Below are 25,420 nucleotides of genomic sequence, written 5' to 3'. Positions count from 1 at the left end.
TAGGTAAAAAGACAAATACTTATATATTAAAGAACTGTCTCAGGAAGAATGCATAAAAAACTAGTAACAGTGACTGCTTCTGAGCAGGGAACAAAATGGCTAGAAAGCATCTAGGGCATGGGAGGGCTGTCTCCTTAAGAATGAGTCTCCAGGGGCAGGTTACAGGAAGGGAAATCAGAGAAAGGAGAGAAGTATTTATTTACTGATATAAATCAGCACCCCTCTAAAAATAATTATTTATTAACCTTATCAAGATGCTACACTGAAAAATACAGAATAAAGAATGTTAAAGTCGCCACAACATAAATCTAACCTAATGCAACACATCAGGGAAAAAAAGAAACCTTCTGTTCACTTCCCATTCCAAAGATACTGTAAACATAAATGAGATTACTTGCCAACGTCTTTATTCAAGATAAATTTTTAGAAGCCCCAAATCTCCATCTAAAAAGGAACTGCAAATATTTTAACAAAGCATGTTTTTCTTTTATTTGCAGAGTCCCTGGTAGCAGCAAAGCCAAAAAGTAGTCAACACAGAAGTGATTTTTTTACTAGAATGTGGATAGCTTCTCAGATCTCCAAATCTTCCTGTTGAATTTGTTCTGATGGATTCCTCTACTTTATAGCCTGAAGAAATATCATGATCTCAATGTTTCTGTTAAAGACTTTAGTTACTAAAAAGTATCTATTCATTATTTACCTTCTTAGAGCTGAGGTACCCACACAATTTAAGGATATTCAGCTCACACCTTGACCCAACAGAGTATCTCTTCTTGGGTGTTACAGATAAAATAAGCAGCTTAAGTGTCAGTAAAAGTTACACTTTTTTTTTTTTTTTTCTGAAATAGAACATAGGCACTCTCCATCTTCCTAAGAGTTTCTCTGCACTGCTTTGCATTGTAAACAGATTATTTTAGATTCATATTTTTCTTGGAAGATACTCCTTTAGGGGGTCCCCTGTGAGTCATGCTACTACATGTCCTCCTGGGTGCAACAAGAATACAAGGCCCTGACCACTCTTTACCTAGGCCATTTCTCAGGGTTGAAACCTTGAGAGATGAGGTAACATCTCCCTCGGGACAATTAGGAGGCTTGCTTACTCCTTGCTGTAAAGGTAGTCAATTCCCAAGTTCAGCATTCCTCCACTGCAGTAAAGGAACACTGTGTGCACAGCACCCATCTGGGCCAGTATCACATTACCTCAGTGGTGACAATACTAACAATACCTGAAATCTTGAACTTAACTGTATAACACGATCTCCATAGGAAAGAAATACAAAGTTTTAATTTGGTATGTATGCTAGGGGAATCCCCTTCACACCATTCAAATATTTGAAGGACATTGGAAAGGGATCCCCCCAGCAACTACCTTCTCATGATGGCTCTAGTGACCCAGGGCAGGGACTTCCAAAGGATAGGGACTGGGATGGAAGAGGTCAGGTCACTAAGTAAAGAATTAGACAGAGGGTCCAAAGTAATAAAGGGTTTGGAAGATGCTCAACAGAGTGAATGGGCTGAGAGGAAGACCTGGGCCTCCTGTCAGTATAGCCTGTACCCCTTCATCAGCCTCCTATCTGATGTTATTTCTAGTTCTGACCTAGTTCCTGATCATTTTCTTTCCATTTTTCCCACCAACTGATTTCTATTAAGGGGTTTTGCTCCACCTTGACCCACTATGGGACATGTAGAATAGAATTTCACCACTTTTTTTTCCTGCTCTGTTGTCCCAATCACCAGAACAATGTAGCTCCACAGCCTTAAAACCAGGGCCATAATGTCTCATGAACTTTATGGAATTATAATGGGTAGGCGGAAGTACTAAATGCAGATTTAAACAGACTGCTGTTTCCAAGCCCTTGGTTTGATGTCTGGTCACATTCAATAGCACTTTAAAGAAAGATAAGCATGCTCTCCCATGAAGGCATCTTTGTAGTTCCAAGATTACCATTTACTAAGAAACTGCTTAAGAGAATGTCTACACTGAAATAAGAGACCATGTTCATTTTTTCCATCAGGATCACAGCCAAAAACCAACCATATTTCTTGAAAACTTAGTTGAGGTTTCCAAGAGTTAAACAGAACAGATTTACCAGCAAAATGCAGAAAGAGTGAGATTATAATTTGAACCAGGCAAACTGTTTCATAACAGAAAATGTGGCACTTAATGTAGTTTGCAGAATATGGTATGCTAAAAACGCTACTTTATGGCAGTAGCAGGCCTCTAGAGAGAGGAACTAGCCAAACAAAAGAACAAAAAAGGTAGAAAAAAAGAAGCCATGTCAGCAATACAAAGCCACAAAAGACTGATGCACTTTTTTTTTTTTTTTTTTGGTGCTGAATTACAACTTTTTCACCAGACCTTTGGTTCAAAAACAAAAAAAAAACTTGAAAAATTTTTCATTTTGGCCATTTTAAACCAGGAATTTATACTAACTCAAATTTATCCTAATTTAACAGGACTTGAGTCTAACAAACACATGCACTATTGAGGTCACAGAAGACTATATACATGAGCAGATCAAAGTTTTCTGCAGCTCCTTCTGGAACAGATTTACTCTGGGTTCCTGAATGGCTTGGCCAGCAGATAGGACAGACTGATGTTTCTTTACTTGAAATAAACATTAAGTCAAAACCTCTACCAGAAAACTCATACTGAAAAGGCTTGGCTCACTTCCTGATGTGCTAGCCAAGGAAAAATAAGCAAAAAAACCTCCGTGCAGGTTGACCAGAAACTTTATTCTAATCGTCTTTAGGTCTCTTGCACCAGACACACAGTACTTGAATCTTTCTTGTGTATTACTGTCAACTCTAAATGTTGAAGAGTAATAAGAATGCTAGTCAATAAATAATGCTTAAAAAAAAGCTAATACTTGTTGGTTCTATACTTTCTCATCTCACACATCTCCCAGTTCTTCAATGGTGACTGAATTATTCACCAAAGTTACATCAGTAAATTATTCACCAAAGTTACAGAGCACTCTTAAGAGTGCAAACGCAGAACAGACATAGTCTTTCACACCAAAGAACTTCTAAAGGATGTCTGGCTAAAAGACCAACAAATAATTAATTGAAATGTTTAGAGATTACAAAATGGGTCAGTGACACACAATGATTGCCAACATTAAGATGCTCACTATTCAGATATTAAGCCTAGAAACAAAAAAGACCTCTTCTTGTTTTTAAATACAATTACTATATCAAAGAATCTTAAATTAGAAGAAACTTTTCTATAACTTACCTGAACCTGTTCTAGATGAGTCCTCTGAAATAACCCAGAGCAATATCCTATTTTCCACATGACAACCTTCATTTCCTAGAAGATAGCTCTACTTTCAGTCTTCTCTCCTTCAGCTTACTGAATCATACCAACCTTTAAACCCTTCCTCTCCCCATGACATAGTTTCTAGACCTCCTCCCCATCCTAGCTATGTTCCTCTGGACTGTCCAGTGATGGAATGTCATAATTCTATGAATGTAGACTAAGAATATATTAATATTTTTAACAACTGTGATATACTGTTTATATTTTTAAAATATTTAATTAGTCATTATGTTTTTCATGTCTAAAATATTTCATAATACATATTTTAAATGTCAAACAAATTACATAAAGACAACTTTGAATATTTTCTATTGCAAGTTCTATTTGAGAATATTATACAAGAAACATTCAAATTCACAATTGAAAGAGTATTAAAAGAAAATTTTAAGGGATCATTTTAAAAATCCTTCTTCAGGACAGAAATTATTTCAAGCATCTTATCTGGCCACAAAGGTATGAAACTAGAAATCAACCACAGAAAGGAAAATGGGAAAAGAACAAACACATGGAGACTAAACAACATGCTACCAAAATAACAATGGGTCAACAATGAAAAGAAGAAATCAGAAAATACCTCAAGACAAATGAAAATGAAAACATAGCTTTCCAAAATCTATGGGATGCAGCAAATACAGTTCTAAAAGGGAAGTTCATAGTGATACAGGCCTTCCACAAGAAACAATAAAAATCTCAAATAAACAACCTAAACTGCCACCTAAAGGATTTGGAAAAAAAGAACAAACAAAACCCAAAGCCAGCAGAAAGAAGGAAGTAATAAAGATCAGAGAGGAAATAAATAAAATAGAGGTCAAAAAATAACAGAAAACATCAGTAAAACCAAGAGCTGGTTTTTTGAAAAGATAAAATGGACAAACCTCTAGCCAGGCTCACCTAGAAGAAAAGAGAGAGGACCCAAATAAACAAAATAAGAAATGAAAGGGCTTCCCTGGTGGTGCAGTGGTTAAGAATCCACCTGCCAATGCAGTGGACACAGGTTCGAGCCCTGGTCCAGAAAGATCCCACATGCCGTAGAGCAGCTAAGCCCGTGCGCCACAACTACTGAGCCTGCGCTCTAGAGACCACGTGCCTCAACTACTGAAGCCCGCGTGCCTAGAGCCCGTGCTCCACAACAAGAGAAGCCACTGCAATGAGAAGCCTGCACAACCGCAACGAAGAGTAGCCCCCACTCACCGCAACTAGAGAAAGCCCACGTGCAGCAACAAAAACCCAACTCAGCCAAAAATAAATAAATAAATAAATTTTTTTAAAACTCCTCTTTCATTCTTCTTAACTTCCTCAGTCCCCTGTGGAAAACATACTCTTTTTTTAATTGGTTGTACAACTTTTTAATTGAAAATATGATAAAATATTTTTAGATCTTTGTTATTGTTGTTCATATACTTATAGTAGAAAATTTACCAAACACCAAAAGGAAAGAAAGATTACATACCCAACTTAAATGATTACCAACATTTTGCCAATCATGTTTCCTCTATCCTATGCTCATCATCTCCCCATAGAGTATTTTAAAGCAAATCCCAGCTTCATATCATTTCATCTTCAACTGAAACACACACTATGCATTAGTGCCTATTATGCCATAAGCACTGTGCTTACCTTTTTTAGTCCTCAAAATAAACTAACATAATAGTCAGGCTTAATCCTGTACTATCCATGTCTGTTCTCATGTGACACACTAATGTTCCTCCTTCATGTTTTGGCACACACTGTTTTCAATACCTATGTAAACTGTGGGAATTACTATAGAATTTCGATGTTCTACTTCCAGTAGATAATGTTCTTTTGTTATGGGTCCTTAACAATATTTCTGATGGAGATTACTTGGTTGTGTTTATGCAACAGTAGAGCAGTTTCACAACTAAATGGGCTATTGACATGCTAGTTAATAATTCTGGTAGACAGATGAGTCAGTAGTATGATAAACAACCTTACATAACTCACAGGATTTTAAAAGTACTTTGCAATACCTAAAGAAAAGGTGGAGTAGCAATATTAACAACCAGTAATATCCACTTTTATTTTAAAGAAAAGTTATAGGCTTTGCTTCCCCAATCACAATTTTAGAGAACCCACTTTTAGACTGATTATTTAACTTTCATTGAACTTTAGGACCATAATGTTCAATTACTATTTAATACATAACATGAGGTATTTTGTATCACTTTTAAAGAAAGCAAGACTTAGCTGGCAAGTACTATAACCAGTTCTAGATTGTGACAGATCTTAGGAAACTTTCTGTGATTCATAAATTACAAGAAGTCCCTACAACAGAAATTTTGAAGTTTTGCAAAGATGGGAAAAAACTAAATAATCATTAAGAAACAGAATTCCTAAGAATAGCAAGTTGTCCTTATGCAGTGGTGAAAACCCTTCAATAAGTCAAGAGGGAAGATAAATATAAACCCTGACTAAAAAGCAGTCTACAGACTCTTATCTGGGGAGTTGCCAAAAACATTTCAATCAGGAAACATGAAAGAATCCTGTAAAATACTAGTGTATGATTGAGTTGGGGGTGACAGTCTGGAGAAATGTGATGAAAGGGTTCAAAGAAGGAATTAAAGGAGAGGGAGGTATGCATACTTCTCTTTTCGTCAAACCACTTCAGACTTTTTTTAAACCATTCCACTTAGATTCTAACATAATAAGCCTTACCCTCATTTTCCACCAAAGACTGGATCTGCAATTTCAGTACATTTGATACAATATAACAAACTTTAAAAAACAAAAAAGTGTTTCGTTCTTCTTTTTTTTCATTTTTTAAATCAGGCATTAAAAAAGCACTAAGCTTCAAAACTTACATCTGAACCCACACTTCTCATGGTACTTTGTAGGACAGGTTTAGTCACAGAAAGTTTTCCATTCACTGGGCTATTTGCCACTGGGGCTGGTACCACATTCACCACGTGATTAGGTAGCTGTGTGGTTGCCCCAGCGACAGCAAGGACTGGTTGAGGAGGGGACAGAACTCCAGGTGCCTGGAGTTGTACCATGGTAGGCTGAGAGAGCACCACAGTCTGACCTGCAGTAGAGAAAAAAGAAAAGGAATCAGAGGGTGCACAACTACTGTGGCAGGAGAAGCTATTCAACATTTAGGTCTCTTCTGCAGATATAATAGGTGAGACCAAACGGAGGGATTTGAAACCTCCAATTAAAACACAATCAATAGCAGCACACATTCATACTGACTTTTGTTGTGTTTTTAATGAAACCGACTAGATTCATTCTCTTTGAAGTTATCAACGATGTATTTCCACACTTTTTTTCAGCTAACACACATCAAATTTGCTGTTATAATAGATTTCTCTAAGTATTAACCTCTGAAATTTATTAGTGCTAGAAGTATTTATCATATTACAAATATCAAACCTTCTATTCTGAACACAGAATCATATATTTTATTTTTATTTATTTATTTATTTATTTATTTTTGCGGTACGCGGGCCTCTCACTGTTGTGGCCTCTCCCGTTGCGGAGCACAGGCTCCAGACGCGCAGGCTCAGCGGCCATGGCTCACGGGCCCAGCCGCCCCGCGGCATGCAGGACCTTCCCGGACCGGGGCACGAACCCGTGTCCCCTGCATCAGCAGCAGACTCTCAACCACTGAGCCACCAGGGAAGCCCAGAATCATATATTTTAAATTAATGGGATTTAGAAATACATATAACACCAAAAATATATGACAGAGATTCAGTAACTCAATACTTGGAAGAACCTGAGGCTACAAATATCAAAAATGTTAAAACCACTTAGCTAACACGGGAAACGTAAACCTGTAATTTAAAATAGTCTGCAGGGGCCTCCCTGGTGGTGCAGTGGTTGAGAGTCCGCCTGCCGATGCAGGGGATACGGGTTCGTGCCCCGGTCTGGGAGGATCCCATATGCCGCGGAGCGGCTGGGCCCGTGAGCCATGGCTGCTGAGCCTGCGCATCCGGAGCCTGTGCTCCGCAACGGGAGAGGCCACAACAGTGAGAGGCCCGCGTACCACAAAAAAAAAATAAAAAAAAAATAAATAAATAAAATAGTCTGCAGATAATATTGACTCCCCTACCCACCAAAATGGCCTACAAATCTTTTCTTAATCTTTACATTTAACCTTATTTTAAAATTATACTAATCTGAGGAAAATTAGTATCATTAACCTAAAGAAGGCTCATACAACTCATAACACTGGCCTGTTAAAATTTTTACTTGCCTGCTGAGTGTTTGCTTTCAGATCTGGCCCATTTTATAAGGTGTTGAAAGCCTCACCTAACATCCACAGCTGCTTGAGCCTATTTAGCAAAATAAAGGTACTAAAGTAACTGGCAACTAAAATTGCATATAGTATATTTATACTCTTCTTTAAGGGAAAAAAAACATACTATACTTTCAGACAGTGTAACATGATCCATGTAAAACTCAGCTCAGTATTTCAAAGGATCAAGGAAAACTAAAAATCAAAATCATGCTTCAGAACACCTTTTAAGAACATCTGTCTTAGCTCAAAAAAAAATCTCTTGCATAAAATCAAAGTCTTTATGTTTCAGAAGGCCTCAGAAAGCATATGAAAACTAGAATTTAATTCATAGCATTTTATCCCAGGTAAATTAGTAAGAAAGACCTAAAAATAATTTCACAGATTTGTAATATATACAATTTACTTGAGCGTAAATGATCACTAAATATTTTTATCTTCTAATTTTCCCTTGGCATAATTTATTTTATGAAATGAAAACATATAAAATATGGAAATGACTCAGAAGCAGATATATATTTGCTTATGCCAAATATTCAAATAAAAATAATTAACAGGGAATTCCCTGGCAGTCCAGTAGTTAGGACTCCGCGCTTTCAGTGCTGAGGGCCCGGGTTCAATCCCTGGTCAGGGAACTAAGATCCCGTAAGCCATGTACGCAGCCAAAATGAAAATGTATAAGTAAAATAAATAGCATATTTATTTAAATAGTAAATGTTAAGTTTTTTAATTACACTTGTTGAGATATTACAGTCAATCTGGTACTACGAAAAGACATACTCATCAGAATGTAAAACTTAAACCAAGGGTTCCCACCCTGAATATAAGGACCCTTCTTTAATAGCAAAAATATCATGGTCACCCAAGATGATCATGGCTGTCCTTTCAGTTTCTGTGGATTGAGAAAATACGTGATGAGAAAAGGCTATTAAGAATTTAGTAATGATTTTAAATGAATTCTGAGTTTAGTAATCAGAAGTATAACCACAAAATTTAAAACATCAGTACAAAGATATATGAAACAAATTATTTATTCAGTCTACAGAAAATATGGATTTGCAGATGCCCTGCAAAAAGCCAAAGGTTACTACTACTCCAACCACACATATCCCAGGGCCCACTGTCTACAGGTTGAGAACCACTGACTTAAACCAATACTTTGAGAAGAGCATTATCAGAAGTAGTGTTCCGCATCTTCCGAGTTTAAAAATTGTGATAGGGCTTCCCTGGTGGCGCAGTGGTTGAGAGTCCGCCTGCCGATGCAGGGGACACGGGTTCATGCCCCGGTCTGGGAAGATCCCACATACCGTGGAGCAGCTGGGCCCGTGAGCCATGGCTGCTGAGCCTGCACGTCCAGAGCCTGTGCTCCGCAATGGGAGAGGCCACAACAGTGAGAGGGCCGCATACCGAAAAAAAAAAATATATATATATGATAAAAAGACCCTAAAAAACTAAACAATGTTCAATGAATTGCGGGATTATTCCAAAGAATAGAGAAGGTGGTAAACATAAAGAATTAAGTCATTTCAAAGAAAGGATCCTACTTCTAGCTCCAGTTACAGATTTAAAGTATTAGCAGTTAACACATGTAGATAGCTTTGTAATATTTCTTAAAGCTAATTGAGAAAAATAATCCAAGTCTGTAGTATCCAGTGTCTGGTTATCACCATCTCATTGCTGAAAGAACTGCAACACGGAGCGAGGGAGATGGAGCAATGTCAAGTCAAGGTCTGCGTACCAAATGTGGCTCCAAGTCCTACCAGGCCACTGATGCCTCCTTTTTTTTCCAAAATGCACATCAAGCCCTTTCATCCTAGAGTGCCTAACTAACCTCAAATTATTGAGCACCTAAATCAAAGATCCTATAAATATACTAGGCATGTTTGGGTTCAAGACAAAATGTGGAGAAACAACTAAATTTCCACGACAATGTGTTCGAGGTGACTTGCTAAACCTGACATGCTAGATGCCCACCAGCTCCCAAAATGCAGTGCAAAGGACTGTTTCGGGTCTTAAATAGTTAGCAGCTGAGCATAGTTACTACTGTTCCTAGTGTGGAAACAGTTAAAGAGGACATACCAAAAGGCTGTTTCTCCATTTCAGCATGCTCAAAACCTTCTTTGGCATTACACACAAATCCCCCTGAATGGACCACGGCTGGTTTCAATGCTGGATACTTTTGACTATGTATGACTCACTGATAGTGATGGTCAGTTTCTTCCTTTTCAGTTACCTTCAAAGATTTCAAACTTTATATCAAACATTTATTGAATGCCTGCTTTGTCTAAAATAGTACGGCTGTGTGACAGTAAATTTCTCTGTGTATTAACTTTCTCATCTATAAAATGGAGATGATAATAATAGTACCTATCCTCACAGAGTTGATGTAAGGATTAAATAAGATGATGCACTTAAGCACTTAGAACAGTGTCTGGCACGTAATAAGAGCTTAAATGTTAGCTAGTATTAATTATTTTTATTATTATTAATTACTATTAACCTTCTTTTATGCATAATAATAGCTTCTATAAGAGTATTGCATGTATTATCAATTCATTAGTTCTCATAGTTACTGTTGTTTAACTACTGATATAAATTTGTTAACTCCCCAATTAGATAGAATTCTTGAGATCAAATACCACATCTCTGCATTCTTTTAGAGGCAATATACTATAGTGATTAATCAAACAGACTGAGCCAGACCACCTGGGCTCAAGTTCTGACTCTACTGCTCACTAATAGAATGACCTGGAACAAGTTATTTTACCTCTATCCTCCATTTCAATGATTTGTTACCACTATCTACCCAAAAAGCCCAAGACAGGATACCTTCCTCTCTATCCTCCATCCCCCTTTCACATGACCTAATTACCAAGCCCTGTGATTCTACACTTTTTAACATCTCTACTGTCTATCCTGGCTCTTCATTTTCATTGATATTCCAGGCTTTCATCAACTCTCACCTGCACTACTCGTGCAAGTCTTAATGGATGTATAGGACTTAGATGTGGAAGTAGGCAGAAGCTGTTTCAGGCAGATAGAATGGCATGTCAAGAAACGAGGAAAAAAAAGAAAATTTAAGGGACAATGGCCAGATTAGTTGAACTAAAAGATTTATAGAAAGGAGAGTTATTATAAGGTAAAGTTAGAAAACTAAACTGGAGCCAAACCATGAAGGGTTTTACATTCCAAGCCAAAGAATTTGAACTTAATTCTATAAGAATTACTTCTCTTTTAATGGCAAAATATTTACTTCTAATACTTATATCGATTAACTGTAAAATGCCTTTCCTATATTTCTCTTCTTCTTCCCTCCCCATTTTCAAATAAATGGAAGATATACACTTAAATCTATGTTATTACAATATACCTCTCTAGATTGTACTATAAAAACAGACAAGTGCCCTATATTAGCATATGCTCCCCCAAAATAAAACTGTCTTCAGATAATGGGAAAGCACTGAAGTTCTGAATAATGTATGATTCAGGTTTCTAAAACTGATAAACTGCTCAGAGAAGTTTCTCTTCTTGCTATAGGTAGGAACTTCTATCATTCAAACACAGCCAATGGTCTGCTAAGAGCAAATTCTTACGAATACCCCTTGCTTTACATACTGGTCATATTAATATCAACCTTTTACTTTTTATACACGTGTCTTAACAGCTTATGGGAACTATAATGAAGTTCTTCACAAGTTTAGATTCTCAGCCTTTGGGAAAACACAGACCCTTTTGAGATGCTGATGAAAGTTTTGGAGACTATCCCTAGAAAAATCCACAAATAACATACACTAAATCTTGCATTTTATTTCAAGGGGTTTATGAACACTTAACATCCATTCACAGGCCACAAGAATACCCATTCTACAGGACTGCTATTTTTCACATGAAAAAGGCAGTAGTTTTCACCCTGTCCTAAGAGGGCAGGTATTTCAGGTTTGTTTGGTTGGAGGCTTTTTGGTAGGGATTGGTGGATTTTCACAGATCCATCCAGTCTCTCACCTAGTTCTTTTTATCAATGTCATATTGTCTATGACCATGGAACAGAACAAAGATAGCAGAGTACCTGGAAATCAAATTTATGACCTTGCCCTCATTAAAACCATGCTCCAAAGAAATGAGCTAACAATCCATAGCTGGAAATACAGCCATAAATGTAACACTGGGTATTTATTTACAACCCATTCCCCATTGACCCCAGTCCTGCTTGGTGCCAACAAGCTAAATCCAGGGAAAGAACGCTGCACAAGTTTCCCTTTAGTCATGTGTACACATATCAGTATAAGTACAATGATGAATAATCTTCCCAAGAGATCTCTATGTGCAAATGATTCCTATATCTGAATAGTACCAAATCCTCAAACTTGAACTTCTTTCAGTATAGACCTCAGCTTCTTGTAGACTCAACTATGGGAGGCCATCTAGTGGACAAAATATAGAAACACACATTCTTAGCTACTTGAAGACAGAGTTGCAGGTTTCTTCTTAATGCCCCATACAAGATCATGTTACTAAACAGTGCTGCCTCCTCAGAGATCAAGAGTCTGACTCTATTGCCAAAACTGAAATGGACCATATTATTTTAAATACTGACTCCTCCTTAAAAACAAAAAAGTTCATGGACACAAAAATCTCAGAAAAAAATGGCACCGAGAAAGTTTCCCAGATTTTCTTCTTCATTACAAGTGGTTATATAAAACCACAAGCCTTAGAGACAGGCGCTTTCATAATTAAAACTGTGAGAAAAAAGAACTACCAGATGTAAATAATCTTAATAGCTATCTCCCTTGTTAGGATAGGAACCACATCTCTACAACATCCTCAGAACCAAGGACAATTCTTGACACACAGCATGTGCTCAGAAATTATACCCTGAATTAAAACAAGTCATATGACACAAGCCTCAGTGACCTCCAATTAAACATACACAGCCTCAAATTCCATTCAGGTACCTTTAGTGGGTGCAGGATGTATACTGATAATTGGTTGCTGCTTCGCCAATGGCATAAGTGTTGGTAGTGTTTGAATAATGATGGTTTTTGCTGGAACGCTGGGGTTTGTTTGAGTCTTGGGTGCTGCTGGAAGTAATAAAGGCTTGGGCTGAATTGAAGGTTTTGAACTCATCTGAATTTTTTTCTTTGGAGTCAGTCCATTTTCTAGAGAAAAACCAAACAAACCACAAATCAGTTTAAGGGCAATTAAGCAAATCCTAGAAAGCAGATTCTATTATACACCTTTCCCTAAACATTATCTTGACCTCTGACTACCCTTACTGAAGTTTAGGCATAGCCACTCTATATCTTAATGGACCGAAGAAAAGTCCTCAATCTGAGGTCTTCCTTTTTGACCAAGCTGCAGCTTTGCCAAAGGGACACGTGAACCAGTAAAGAAGGATAGCTAAAACCTCTGAATAAAGCATCGAGGTGAATAAGGTTAACAAATGTCACAGCCAAATGGCCCTCACATTCAATATCTTTAACTGAAACTTTGAAATTTCTCCTGAAGATGGTGGGGCCCTAAATCTATTTAAAGTATCATTCACCTATAAAGACAAAAACAACCAAAGAAGATTATTTCTTCCCTTTCCTCTCTACATTAATCATCCACAACAAACAAAACAAGTCCACTAATTTAAAAACAGCAAGCCAGCTTAATAAACATACACTTAATCCAACATTTTCTTATAAGAAATGGAGCCTAAGCTCAGTCTAAAAATAGAGATAACAGAAATTAGGAGATGGAGTAATACCAGTTTTGCTCTTAGGACTAATGATGGGCTTGTCTTCCTTCAGTGGCTCTGCTGAGGAGGAACTATTAAAGCTTTCACCATATAAGGAAAAGGGAGACATCTGGGAAGTAGAAGACAAATCCAACTCCTCCTGTAGCAAAATAAAACAAAACAAATTCATGCAGAAGAATACTATCCTTGAGCAGAAAATTGCTTAGAAAGAGAGGCAAGATCCATATATAAACAGAGAAACACTTCAGGACAACTTCAAGGCAAAGGTGTGATATATTGGAACTATATCTATATATGAAGTACTAAGAGATGATGGATAAATCAACATTATCCATCTATACTAAAGGAAAAATAAATAAAAATGAAGTATGTCTATTTCATCCTCTTATATGAAAGATATGACTCACTGATCTGATCTGCTTCTACATTTTCTCCCACAAATTTTATATTTTACTTGTTCCTAGTCATATAAACATTTAGTATCATTATAGAGTTACTGTTAAAACACTAATATCTTTTCCCCACCATCTCTTATTCTGTCTTACAGGAATCTCAAAAGCAAATAATTCTCACTATTTGTATCCTTTTCTATTTCTTAACACTGCCTTTGTCCCGAATGTTTTGAAAGAAAAACACTGAAAGGAGCAGGGCTATTTTATTTTACTTAATGGGTAAACTAATAATACAGAGGGACTTCCCTGGTGGTCCAGTGGTAAAGAATCCGCCTTACAAAGCAGGGGACATGGGTTCAATCCCTGGTCGGGGAACTAAGATCCCACACGCTGCAGGGCAACTAAGCCCACGCGCCACAACTACTGAGCTCACACGCCTCAACTAGTGAGCCACAAACTACAGAGCCCACACGCTCTGGAACCTGGGTGCCACAACTACAGAGCCCACACACCCTGGACCCTGCGCGCCACAACTAGAAGGAAGCCCGCGCGTGGCAACGAAGAGCCCTCGCGCCACAATGAAAGATCCCACATGCCTCAATGAAGACCCTGTGTGCCACAACTAAGACCCGATGCAATATACAAAAATAGTATTTAAAAAATAATAATAAATAAATCTTTTTTAAAATACAGATATATAAATATTAATATTTTCTAAAAGTCTTTTAATATTCAGTGGATCTGTCTCATTTTGTTAGAATAAAGAAGCTTAACATAGGATAAAAGTAGCATTTCAATTCCAAGAGAAAAAGATGTTATGTATAATAATGGAATGGGCACAAGTACGTAAATACATACATCATACCATCTTCAAAAGAATCTATAAGATTACTGAAAGAAGAATTAAGAGAATACTTGTTTACTCGCAGCAGGATGTAGGCTCCCTTACATCAAAAAATCCAGAAGCCATAAAGGAAGAAGAAATAGATTTGAACAAATAATAATTAAAATATTTTATAAGAAAAAATAGAACATAAACAAAGTTAAAAGATACAAATGGGGAGAAAATATTTGCCAAAAATGGATGAAGGAAAGAAACCACCATTTCATTGAAAAGGAAATGCAAATGGTATCCAAAGGCAAATTTAAAAGAAAATCTTTTTTTTTTTTAATCATCAGATAAGAAAAAGTTAAAATGACCCGAAAGAGCATACGGGAGAAATGGTCATTCTCAGTAATGCTGTTGAGAATGAGAATTGTTTCATTCATTCATCCTCAACACCTATTCAGCATGTAGCCATAAGCAGGGCTGTAGGAACCTTACAGAGTATATTATAACAATAATATACTTGGAAAAAAACCAAAGACTATGAGATAACACAGGAGGAAATGATTATCTTCATGGCCTTAGATGCTTACAAGGTATTTGATAAAATTCAGCAAAGATTCCTCATAAAAGTCCTAAAAAACAAGGACTGGAGGGACACTTTCTTAACATTAAAAAAAAAAAGCTATGCATAATTGTATAGCCAAAGTCATACTTAATGGCAAAATATTAAATGCTTTGCCATTAAAGTCAGGACAAGAAAGAAAGAATTGCTTTTTCTGTAATTCTAGCAAACACAATTATACTAGAAAATGAAATAAAAGGAATAAATATTAAAATAGAAGAAACAGAAGCGCCTTTGTTTGCAAGGTGATATGCTGTCTACTTGGAACACATTTAAGAACCAACTAACAAAATTTTCACTATGAAAATATTATATTAATAATCACTTAGAGGGTTTCCCTGGTGGCGCAGTGGTTGAGAGTCCACCTGCCAATGCAGGGGACGTGGGTTCGTGCCCCGGTCCGGGAAGATCCCACATGCCACGGAGCGGCTGGGCCTGTGAGCCATGGCCACTGAGCCTGCGCATCCAGAGCCTGTGCTCCGCAACGGGACAGGCCACAACAGTGAGAGGCCCGTGTACTGCAAAAATAAATAAATAAATAAATAAAAATAATCACTTAGAAAATATAATTAAAAATAGTTCACTCATAATAGTAATAGCAATTATAAATACCTTGGAATTCATTTTCTAAAGAATGTGCAAGACTTGTATGAAGAAAACTATAAAACTTAACTGAGAAGCATAAAAGAAAATCTGAGTAAACAGAGAGACATATAATATTCTTTAACAGAATGATTATAAGGGTGATACAACTGGGAAAATTGGTTCACTTATATAGTGAAAATTAAAACTAGATTTGTACCTAACACTTCATATTAAGGTCAACTCACAGGCCCACAAGGGGACATTTTTGACAATGTTCACTGTGGTGTAGGTGAAGTGTTGTGTAGTTACATGCAACAGATTTTGATGTAGACAGAGCAATATGACTTGATCTTAAATAAACAATTTGCTAATTTTGAAAAGTAAGAAATAAAGAGACCTGATATAATTTACATAAATTTAAAATACGTACACAAAACTGAAATCAGTGAGAAAAAGATGAGCTTTTTAATAAATGGTGCTAAGGACTTCCCTGGTGGCACAGTGGTTAAGAATCCACCTGCCAATGCCAGGGACAGGGGTTCAAGCCCTGATCCGGGAAGATCCCACATGCCGCGGAGCAACTAAGCCCATGCGCCACAGCTACTGAGCCTGTGCTCTAGAGTCCATAAGCCACAACGACTGAGCCTGCATGCCACAACTACTGAAGACCGCGCACCTAGAGCCCATGCTCCACAACAAGAGAAGCCACTGCAATGAGAAGCCTGCACACCGCAACAAAGAGTAGCCCCTGTTCGCCACAACTAGAGAAAGCCTGTGCACAGCAATGAAGATTCAACGCAGCCAAAAATAAATAAAATTCATTTTTTAAAAAAAGAATTGATTTAATAAATGGTACTGGAACAATCCTTCTGATAGTCATTTGGGAAAACAAAACACTTGGATTCGTATTTCACATCATAAACCAAGATAACTCCAAATGGATCGGAGACCTAAATATCAAAAATAAAACCTTATGAAAAATATATATTAACACAGTCACTTAGAAACTATTACTTCCTGAATAATTTGATCCTAAGGCCACTAGATGGAGCAGTGCAAGACCAGCATCCATGCAGAGAGGCAGACTGGTGGAGTACTGGAGTCTAAGGAGAGGAGGTAGGGGCAGGCAGCCCAGCACAGGGAGTCAGAGCAGATTACCCTGCTCATATTGGGTCAGCTTGATGCAGGTGTCAACGCCCAGCACACAGGAGTCAGTGTGAAAGGACCTGCACTGGCCAAATCCAGGATAACATAAGAATCAGAATAAATAATTATAGTAATGGGTTATAATCTGTTGAATAAACTAGGAAACGATGAGTCCATACTGATATAAACAAATAAATGAATAAATTTAAAGTCTGATGAGAAACAGGTTATTTTTACATAGTTTTTTTTTTTTTCTTTGCGGTACGCGGGCCTCTCACTGTTGTGGCCTCTCCCGTTGCGGAGCACAGGCTCTGGACGCGCAGGCTCAGCGGCCATGGCTCACGGGCCCAGCTGCTCCGTGGCACGTGGGATCTTCCCGGACCGGGGCACGAACCCGTGTCCCCTGCATCGGCAGGCGGACTCTCAACCACTGCGCCACCAGAGAAGCCCTACATAATTTTAAAGTACCTCCTCATAAAATACTTATTTTGGGCAAAGGAAGAAAGCGCAACTTCACAGTGGAATAGCCTGGCAGACACCACCTTAATCAAATGAACAAAGTGAACCTCATCAGTAACAGGACAAATGAAAATTGTGTGCCATCACATCAAAAGTAAATCAGACAGACACAGCATCACTTCTGTGATATTCCTGCCACAAATACAAAACCTGAATCTCATCCTGAAGAAACATCAGACAAACCCAACTGAGGGACATTCTACAAAATAATTAGTCTTTAATCTCCAAAAGTGACAAGGTCATGAAAGTCAAGGAAGAATGAACTGTTTCAACTGAAGGAGATTAAAGAGACAAGACAATCAAATGCAATGTGTGATTCTAAACTAGATCCTTCTGCTCACTAAAGGACATCTTTGGGACAACTGGCGCAATCTAAATGGGAATTGAAGATTAGATGATAGTATGGTATAAACATTTATTTCCTGATTTTAATGGTTTTATTGTGGCTAGAAGACATATCCTTGCTTGTAGGAAGTAGACACTGAAGTATTTGGGGGTGACAAGGCATCAAGTTGGCAACTTACTCTCAAATGGTTGAGGAAAAAAAAAAGTTCTTTGTAATGTACTTGTAATATTTCTATAAGCTTAAGGTTTTTCAAAACAAAAAGTTAATATAAGCAAGAAAACAAGAATAAAATATTATAACCTATGAGTGGTGAAAACCCTCCTTTGAGTAACAACAACAAAAAGCAATAAAAGATTGATAAGTCAGCTATGGAGAAAATAAACACCAGAAATAAAGCTTAAAGACAAATGACAAATTGGAGAAAAAACACTTGTAACTTATTTCACAAACTAAACACTAATAATCCTAATATGTAATTAAAATTGAAGAGAAAAAGACCAATACAATCCAATAGAAAAGTGGACAAAAATTTGAACTGATTGTTCATAAAAAGAAATGCAAATAGGCCTTAGACATATGAAATATACAAAAAGATGTTTAACCACACTTATAATAAAAGAAATAGAAAACAAAACATGCTGTGTAGTGATGAAGGGAAAATTGGCCCTCTTACATACTGCTGGTCAGAATATACAACCGTACAACCTGTGGAGGGAAATCTGGCAATAAACAGTAACACTAAAAAAGCATTCACCCCGATCTCAGCAATCTCTCTTTAGGAGTATAACCGGAAGATATCCTGGCAAAAATATGAAGTGACTTATGTACATAGTTATTTATTACAGCATCGAGTCTAGAAAAGACCGAAAACAACACAAATGTTCATCAATAAGGAAATCACTGAATAAAGTATAATATAGTCACACAATGGAAGACTATGCAGCCATAAAAGGGAATGAGAAAGATTCTATATCCTGAAATTGGAGTTACCTCTGGGATATACCACTAAGTTAAATAAGCAAGGTGCAGAGCAGGGTATGTAGTATGCTACCTTTTGTGTAAGAAAGGATGGAAAGGAAAGAATAGGATAGAAATCAGGCTTCTGTGAATATACCTTGTTATATATTAATACTTTTGACTTCAAAAGTAAATTAAGTTTTTAAAATTAAATCATTGGAGAAACTGTGGGACCACAGAGAACTGCCAAGAGCGGCAATCAGAGAAAAGCTTCATAGAGAAAGTAATTTTTGAACTGGGACTTAAGGATGAATAGGAGTTTTCCAAAGAAGAAAAAAAATGAGGCTATTTCAGGCAGAAGGAAGAGCATGTACAAAAACCTAAAATGGTTAAGAGCAGAGAGCTTGCTGCTCTTGTCCATGGACGGTGTTTGGCACAGTTCCTGGCACAGTTGTTGAATGACTGGAGCACACAGGAGCTCTCAGGGTTAAACCTAAGGGGAGTGTGAAGGGAGGAACAGGAAGGATAGTGAGAAACAAGACTGGAAAGGTAAACAGGAGCCAGAACATGGAGGGCCTAGTACACTGGCAATTTGAATTTTGTCCTTGTAAGGGTTGGGAAGGTTTTAAGCAAAAAACTGACACATCAAATTTGTGATTTTGAAAAATTTCTCTTTGAAGATTCCTCTGCTAAGAAAGGTTTGGGGAGTTAGGAGGCAGAGAGACCAGTCAAAATTCTATTGCCTTAATCCAGATGAGGTGATGATGGCCTGGTGTGTGTGGAGAAGATGAATCTTAGAGATACTAAGTGGATAGAATTAGTAACTGACTATATGGAAATTATGCCAGAATGAAGATACCTCAATTTACAGCAGATATAATTCACTGAAACAGTAATTTGAATTTTTCTTCTTATATTTTTTCCTTTCCACATTCCAAAAAATACCTAAACCCTTTGGTACTTCCTTTTCCTGGCCTCAGAGCTTTTGTCTAGATGAAGAGCAGAAGCATTTTTAAGGTGCTTTTGTAAAAAACCTTATTAGCACATTCAAAAGGTAGTACTAGGCTTTCCTGAACTAAGGAGACCATTCTAGGTTACATGGCTAAGGAGTTACAGAAACAGACCATCTTACAGTCTTCTATGTCCTCAAAGAATGTATATTCTAATGGGGAGTAAAGAAGGTAGCAGGGAGAAAAGACAATAAGTCAATAAACAAACAAAAAAAATTGGGTACTGGTAAGGTGCAATGAAATTATGAAGACAAGAACATAAGGGAAGGAGGGCAAAACCAAAGAGACTAACAGCTTTCTAGCTCCCTCAAGGCCATTCCTCAAGATTCAGCTTCCTCAGGATTAAATGAGATAATAGGACGTACATTAGCACTTAATAAATGTTAACTGCCTCCCCCACATACATATTTTCCAGATTCCATTGTAACCAAAATCACTGTAAAAGACTGGTTACTTACAGGAACATGCTGAGTTGAAGAGTAAGAGTCCACTGACTGAGGAGATGAGATTGAACAACTTGAGGAGGCTGGAGAAAGTGGCTGAGGTTCTGCTTTAATATCTTTAACTGAAAAACAAGGGGCAAAAATTTTCCCACTGAACAATATAAACTCAGAATGAAATGAATAAGAAAGAAGGTAAAATCTGCTTTTAAAATTCAATGATATAGAAGCTAAGGTCACCAAAATATATCATCAAGTGAAAATTCAGGAGCAGAAAATAGTTAAATCTAGTATGCTTCCATCTGTGTAATAAGTTATACATGTGTATACTATTGTACTACTAGCATCTACTAGCATTAACTCTCTTGAAGGATGAACATAAGAAATTGATAACAGTGGTTGTCTCTGGGAAGCAGAACTTGGTGGCTGAGGAACAAGAGCCAAAAGAGACACTTTTCTACTCTACAGACTTTTTGTACCTTTTGAATATTATGCAATATGCAAAATTATAGACTCCCCCCAAAATAATTCTAAAACATAAGAAACAGGAAAGAATTATTGTGAAAAGCATTTTTGACAATACAATTAAAACACAAAAATGTTCCTATCTTTTGAACTATGTATTTTTTAAAATGTGCTGAGTAACTATAGCCTAGGTGTTCCTAGGTGTCAAATTTATAACAGGGTAGGAATGGGGAAGAGAAGAATCTCTGTGGCAGATTGTGTTTTCCAAAGTTAGGTGCAAAATATCTACCATATCTCATGATCTATAATGTGATTTTGCCACTTCCCCATCAAGAAGTAGCCACTATTTCCTCCTCTGTTTGAATCTTGGTGGGCTTATGACTTCTTCAATCGACAGAGTATGGAAGTAATGCTATGTGAATCCCAAGGCTGTGTTACATTAGGCAATGCAGCTTCTATTTTGTGTGTTGAAACACTCACATTTGAGCCTTTGAAGTCTGACTACCATGAGACCGCCAGGCTGTGAGGAAGCCAGGCCATATAGAAAGGTGACGTGTAAGCACTCAAGTTGGCAGTCCTAGTCTTCAAGTCATTCCAGACCAGGCATCAGACATGTGAGTGAAGAAACCTTAAGGTAATTCTAGCCCCCAGTGTCAAACTACCTCAGCCTTCAAATCTTCCCAGATGAGGTCTGGACACCATGGAGCAGAGACAAGCAATTCCTGGTGCATCCTGTCCAAATGCCTAACCCACAGATTCCGGGAGCCTAATAAAATGGTTATTGTTTTAAGCCACTAAGTTTTAGAGTAGTTTGTTACACAATGGCAGGAACCAGAACACTGGCCTTGTGTAGCTCTTATTCTGTGAGGGAAGACAGGAATTGAGCAAGATATACAAATACATAAAATGAAAGGGAAAAGGAAATGCAGCAGTGGGGAGGACTGCAATTTAGATGGGGAAATGTGCTGGTTATTTACACATTGTCTCTCAGCTCTTAAGTCTACCTTCTATAGTCTGTGATGCAAATTATTAATACATGTCTCAGCTGGCTTCCTTTTAGGTCCTGTCAATAGGGGGTACTAGAAGGATGCTAAAAGGTAGAAGGGAAGAAGGGATTTCTTCATCCTCCCATCAGCTTCATCCCAGAAGGGACAGTTTGCTCCAGGTTCCAGCTTTTTTCAGCACACCTAAAACCCACCTCATTGGGCCCCTTAAAGATGCTAGCATTAGCCAGGTAGGGCCTCCTCCTCAGATGTGTATACACGGGACCCCTACACTAAGGTCCTAGGTTCTAATAATCCCAAGCTTCTTCCCTTTGATTCCCTAAATTCTGTCTAATTCTCAGATAGGTTAATCTCTTAGAGAGTATTACATATAATTCGAAATCAATATTTCTGAATAATAAAATTTTTATTCATTATGTGACTAACACATAACTATGAAATTCTTTATATCTATTTTGGCAAGAAATTTATGTATGCCTTGCTACACCAAAGTAGAATGTAGTCCCTGGAAATTTTTGGCCTACAAAAGTAGCCCAGTAACCCCACCTAATTTTGACTATTACCAAACTACAAAATAATATGGACCCATTTAAATTTTTTATCAATGAAATAAATCATTACCTGTACAGAATTGATTGTTGATGTCCCAAATGCCTGTCTCCCAAGGCATCAAATCAAAATCAAAATCAAGATTATCAAAATTATTTTCCTGCAGGTTTCAAATCAGCAAAAGAATATTACAAGATTAAAATATATACATCCAGAAATCAAACTAACAGATGCAATTTGCCATAAATAATTGTGATTACCCAACTTAGTAAAAATAACTTTCTAAGTTAATCAGTTCATCTTGAAAATACATCTTGGATAGCTTAGAGATAAACAAATTTAGTTATTTTAAGCACAGTAGTAACAACTAGGAAGGAGGTATTGAAGTCAACATCTATCTGAAAGATTCCATTGGTCTCATTCTTTTCAGTGGAAATAGACCTTTACAACAGTCACAAAATATGTGCTTTGTCATAAAGGAGATCCAGCAAAATAAGTTTTCCCCATTGCCATTAAGGAAAAGAAGTCACAGCAAATGCCTATTTACAATATCTCTATATACAAGGGAAAGAATACAGATGTATCCAAAAGACATGCAGGAATCATAAAGAGACTTTAACTGAAACTTCAAATATACCACATATTAAAATGCTTGTGGGAGAAGGAAGAGATCCATAGGAGGATGGGTAATTTTATATTTTTTACTGTTCTGTACTTTTCAAATTTCTAAAATAAAATTTCTAAATTTTTTTTTAATCCTAGAAGATAAAACTAAGTTTCTCAAATAGGGGTCAGTAAACTTCTTAGAGGGGCTCTTAGTTTCTTTTCATTCAGATGACAATTTTTTAATTTAAATATAGTCATATTCTGGGTCTTTGGATGACCATCTTATACCATATATATTAATAAAGAACTGCCACATGATTTCAGAGCCCTCATATGAGTTTAAGATTAAGACAGTACCACAACTATTTTAAATGTTTAAGGTTACAGAGACAAGAACAGAAGTAAACTTAATATATAAACAGTACAACAAAGTTAAAAGGTAGTCAATATTAACTTAATGTGACAGATAATAAACAGCAAGAAAGCAAGCCTCAGGAAAAAAATAAAGATTAATCTAGTTATCAATAACAACAATTTGGTAATAATTTCTAGAATATTATCATTTCCAATGTCTATTCTGTGGTTTATTTTTATTGAGAATGTAACAGAAGGAGAGAAGAGAAACTTTTCTTATCATACTGCCCTAAACTGAGTAAATATTATTGCAAATTATATAAAGAGAATGTGTGAAAGTTCACATTAAAAAAAAGAAAAAACTACTTAAATTATGAAAGAACCACCTTTTAAATCAATCCTCTTTGCTTTTTTCTCATATTTGAATCTAGATATCAAAAAATTAAGCAGCCTCATACTTTCAGCAACGAAAAATCTTCAAACTTTCTTAGTCTAAGTAAACTGAGGAAGGATATTTGCCTGAGTGCTAGCAATACTTTTTAACATGTTCAATAGTGGCATGACCAACTTCGAGGATGCTTCATACTCAATCTTCAGACAAAAAAGTCAAATACATTTTACAGCATAAGAATTTTATCTGGTTGGAAATTTCACAGACCCATTTTATGTAAAGCAAAACATACTGGTACTTATATACTCTAGTTCTTCAATGACTTCTCAAGGGAAACTTGTACAGCCATGTGAAAGAAGAATGACAGTTTTAAAGCTAGAATGCGCCCTCTGAAACCATTTAATCCAATCTCTTATTTTATACCAGAAAAACTAAGGAACTGAAAGATTGTGTGACTTGTTTGAGGTAACAGAATGTTAGTTATAAAATCAGGATCATATTTCCCTGAATCTTTCAAATTTACTATATTGTTTCTTGATGATGTTAGGCTCTGGAGGTTATGAAAAAATACTAGTTGCTTAAGCAACCAGCCAATATTAAAAGCCAATTTAATCAACAGACAACACTGTAAAGCATCTCACAGAGTAAATGAAACCATTAAAATCTCATGCATTGATTTAAAAAAATATGTGTTTCACTCCCTTCTATTGATTCATGGTAAAACAACTGCTAAATTATTCTTTGAGAAATGTCTTAAACTCACTGAGCAAGCTTTATTTTTATTAAGGGCTTAAAAAATAAGTGATAAATATTCAACCTGATTGATATGCATATAAAGTCACTCTGTTCACTTTAACTACTTCCCAAGTCAAACAGCACCTCATCCATTAAAGAATAAGACAAAGTAAGAGTTCAGGTCAAACAGCTTCACATATACTAATCCAGAAAAGAAAAAAAAATCTAAAATATTTTTGAGAACTTAAAGTGCTATAATAATAGCTTTTACGCATACTTCTAACCACTCAAAGGCAAAAAATAAGGACATTTCTAAGTTTCAGAGCTTTCAACACTAAGGATACATAACTTTTAAAAAGGAAGTTGGTAAGTTCTCTTAACTAGATCCATGACACACATACTCCTTAATATCACACTGTTTCCCTATGCAGCAAAATATCTGTAAAAACCAAGAGGTAGGCAGTTAAGTAACTTTTCCAAGGTTACCCACCCCTGGGGCCAAAGGTAGACTTAGAATACAAGTCTTCTCATACCAAGACCAATGCAATTTCTACAGTCCTACATTCACTGACTACAAAATGGCTACTAAGTTTCATACTTAATCTTAAAAGTTATTTAAACTTAAATAACTAGCCTAAATGTGTTATCCTGAAATCTTCTTGCAATAATTAAAGATTAAATATCACATTATTCAGCATTTCTCCTCTAATAAACACTTACATAAGTTTCATTTGCCGCATCCAACTGCAGGTCATCGTAGCCAAGTTCAGCAAAGAGGGTAGAATCTTTGGACAAAAGAAAAGAATACATATTTCTTGTTAATTCAATGTTTTGACAAAAGAATAAGCACTGTATCCTTATGTCAGCTCTATTAGGGTTTCTCATTAGCCATTACTATTACTGATAAACTCTAGGAGTGTGAATGACAACCAATTCAAAGCTGGTTTCTAACATATGTATTGTTTTCCACATAATTTTTATCTTGTGAACTAAATCATTATACCAGGGATTAAAAAACAGGCTTTATGTCCTGTCATGTCATGTTGGACTAATTGGTAGTGACTTCCTGGAACATTACTAACACAAATTCTGAGGCTTCATCTAGGTTCAGCACAAAAAAAAGTGACGTGGTTGATCAGCAGTGATGACAGGA

The 25,420-nt window shown here is 36.6% G+C and overlaps 1 protein-coding gene across 2 annotated transcripts in view; it reads right to left on the bottom strand.

Annotated features, from left to right (window-relative positions):
* ATF6 (activating transcription factor 6) overlaps nucleotides 1-25,420 on the bottom strand; it is a gene marked incomplete at both ends in the record, with an annotated part of 221,967 nt that overhangs the window by 185,496 nt on the left and 11,051 nt on the right. Inside the window, 6 exons of one of the 2 annotated variants that reach the window (XM_079697746.1) lie at nucleotides 6,142-6,362; nucleotides 12,530-12,733; nucleotides 13,327-13,456; nucleotides 20,182-20,288; nucleotides 22,254-22,341; nucleotides 24,988-25,052. In XM_079697746.1, coding sequence (XP_079553872.1) covers nucleotides 6,142-6,362; nucleotides 12,530-12,733; nucleotides 13,327-13,456; nucleotides 20,182-20,288; nucleotides 22,254-22,341; nucleotides 24,988-25,052 — 815 coding nt within the window. The remainder of the gene's footprint in view (nucleotides 1-6,141; nucleotides 6,363-12,529; nucleotides 12,734-13,326; nucleotides 13,457-20,181; nucleotides 20,289-22,253; nucleotides 22,342-24,987; nucleotides 25,053-25,420) is intronic. The other variant, XM_079697745.1, reaches the window with a different exon arrangement.

Source organism: Hyperoodon ampullatus (genome assembly GCF_949752795.1).
Source record: "Hyperoodon ampullatus genome assembly, chromosome: 2".
Taxonomy (NCBI): domain Eukaryota; kingdom Metazoa; phylum Chordata; class Mammalia; order Artiodactyla; family Ziphiidae; genus Hyperoodon; species Hyperoodon ampullatus.
Note: the sequence above shows the minus strand (reverse complement) of the source record. Positions and strands in the feature narration are given on the sequence as shown.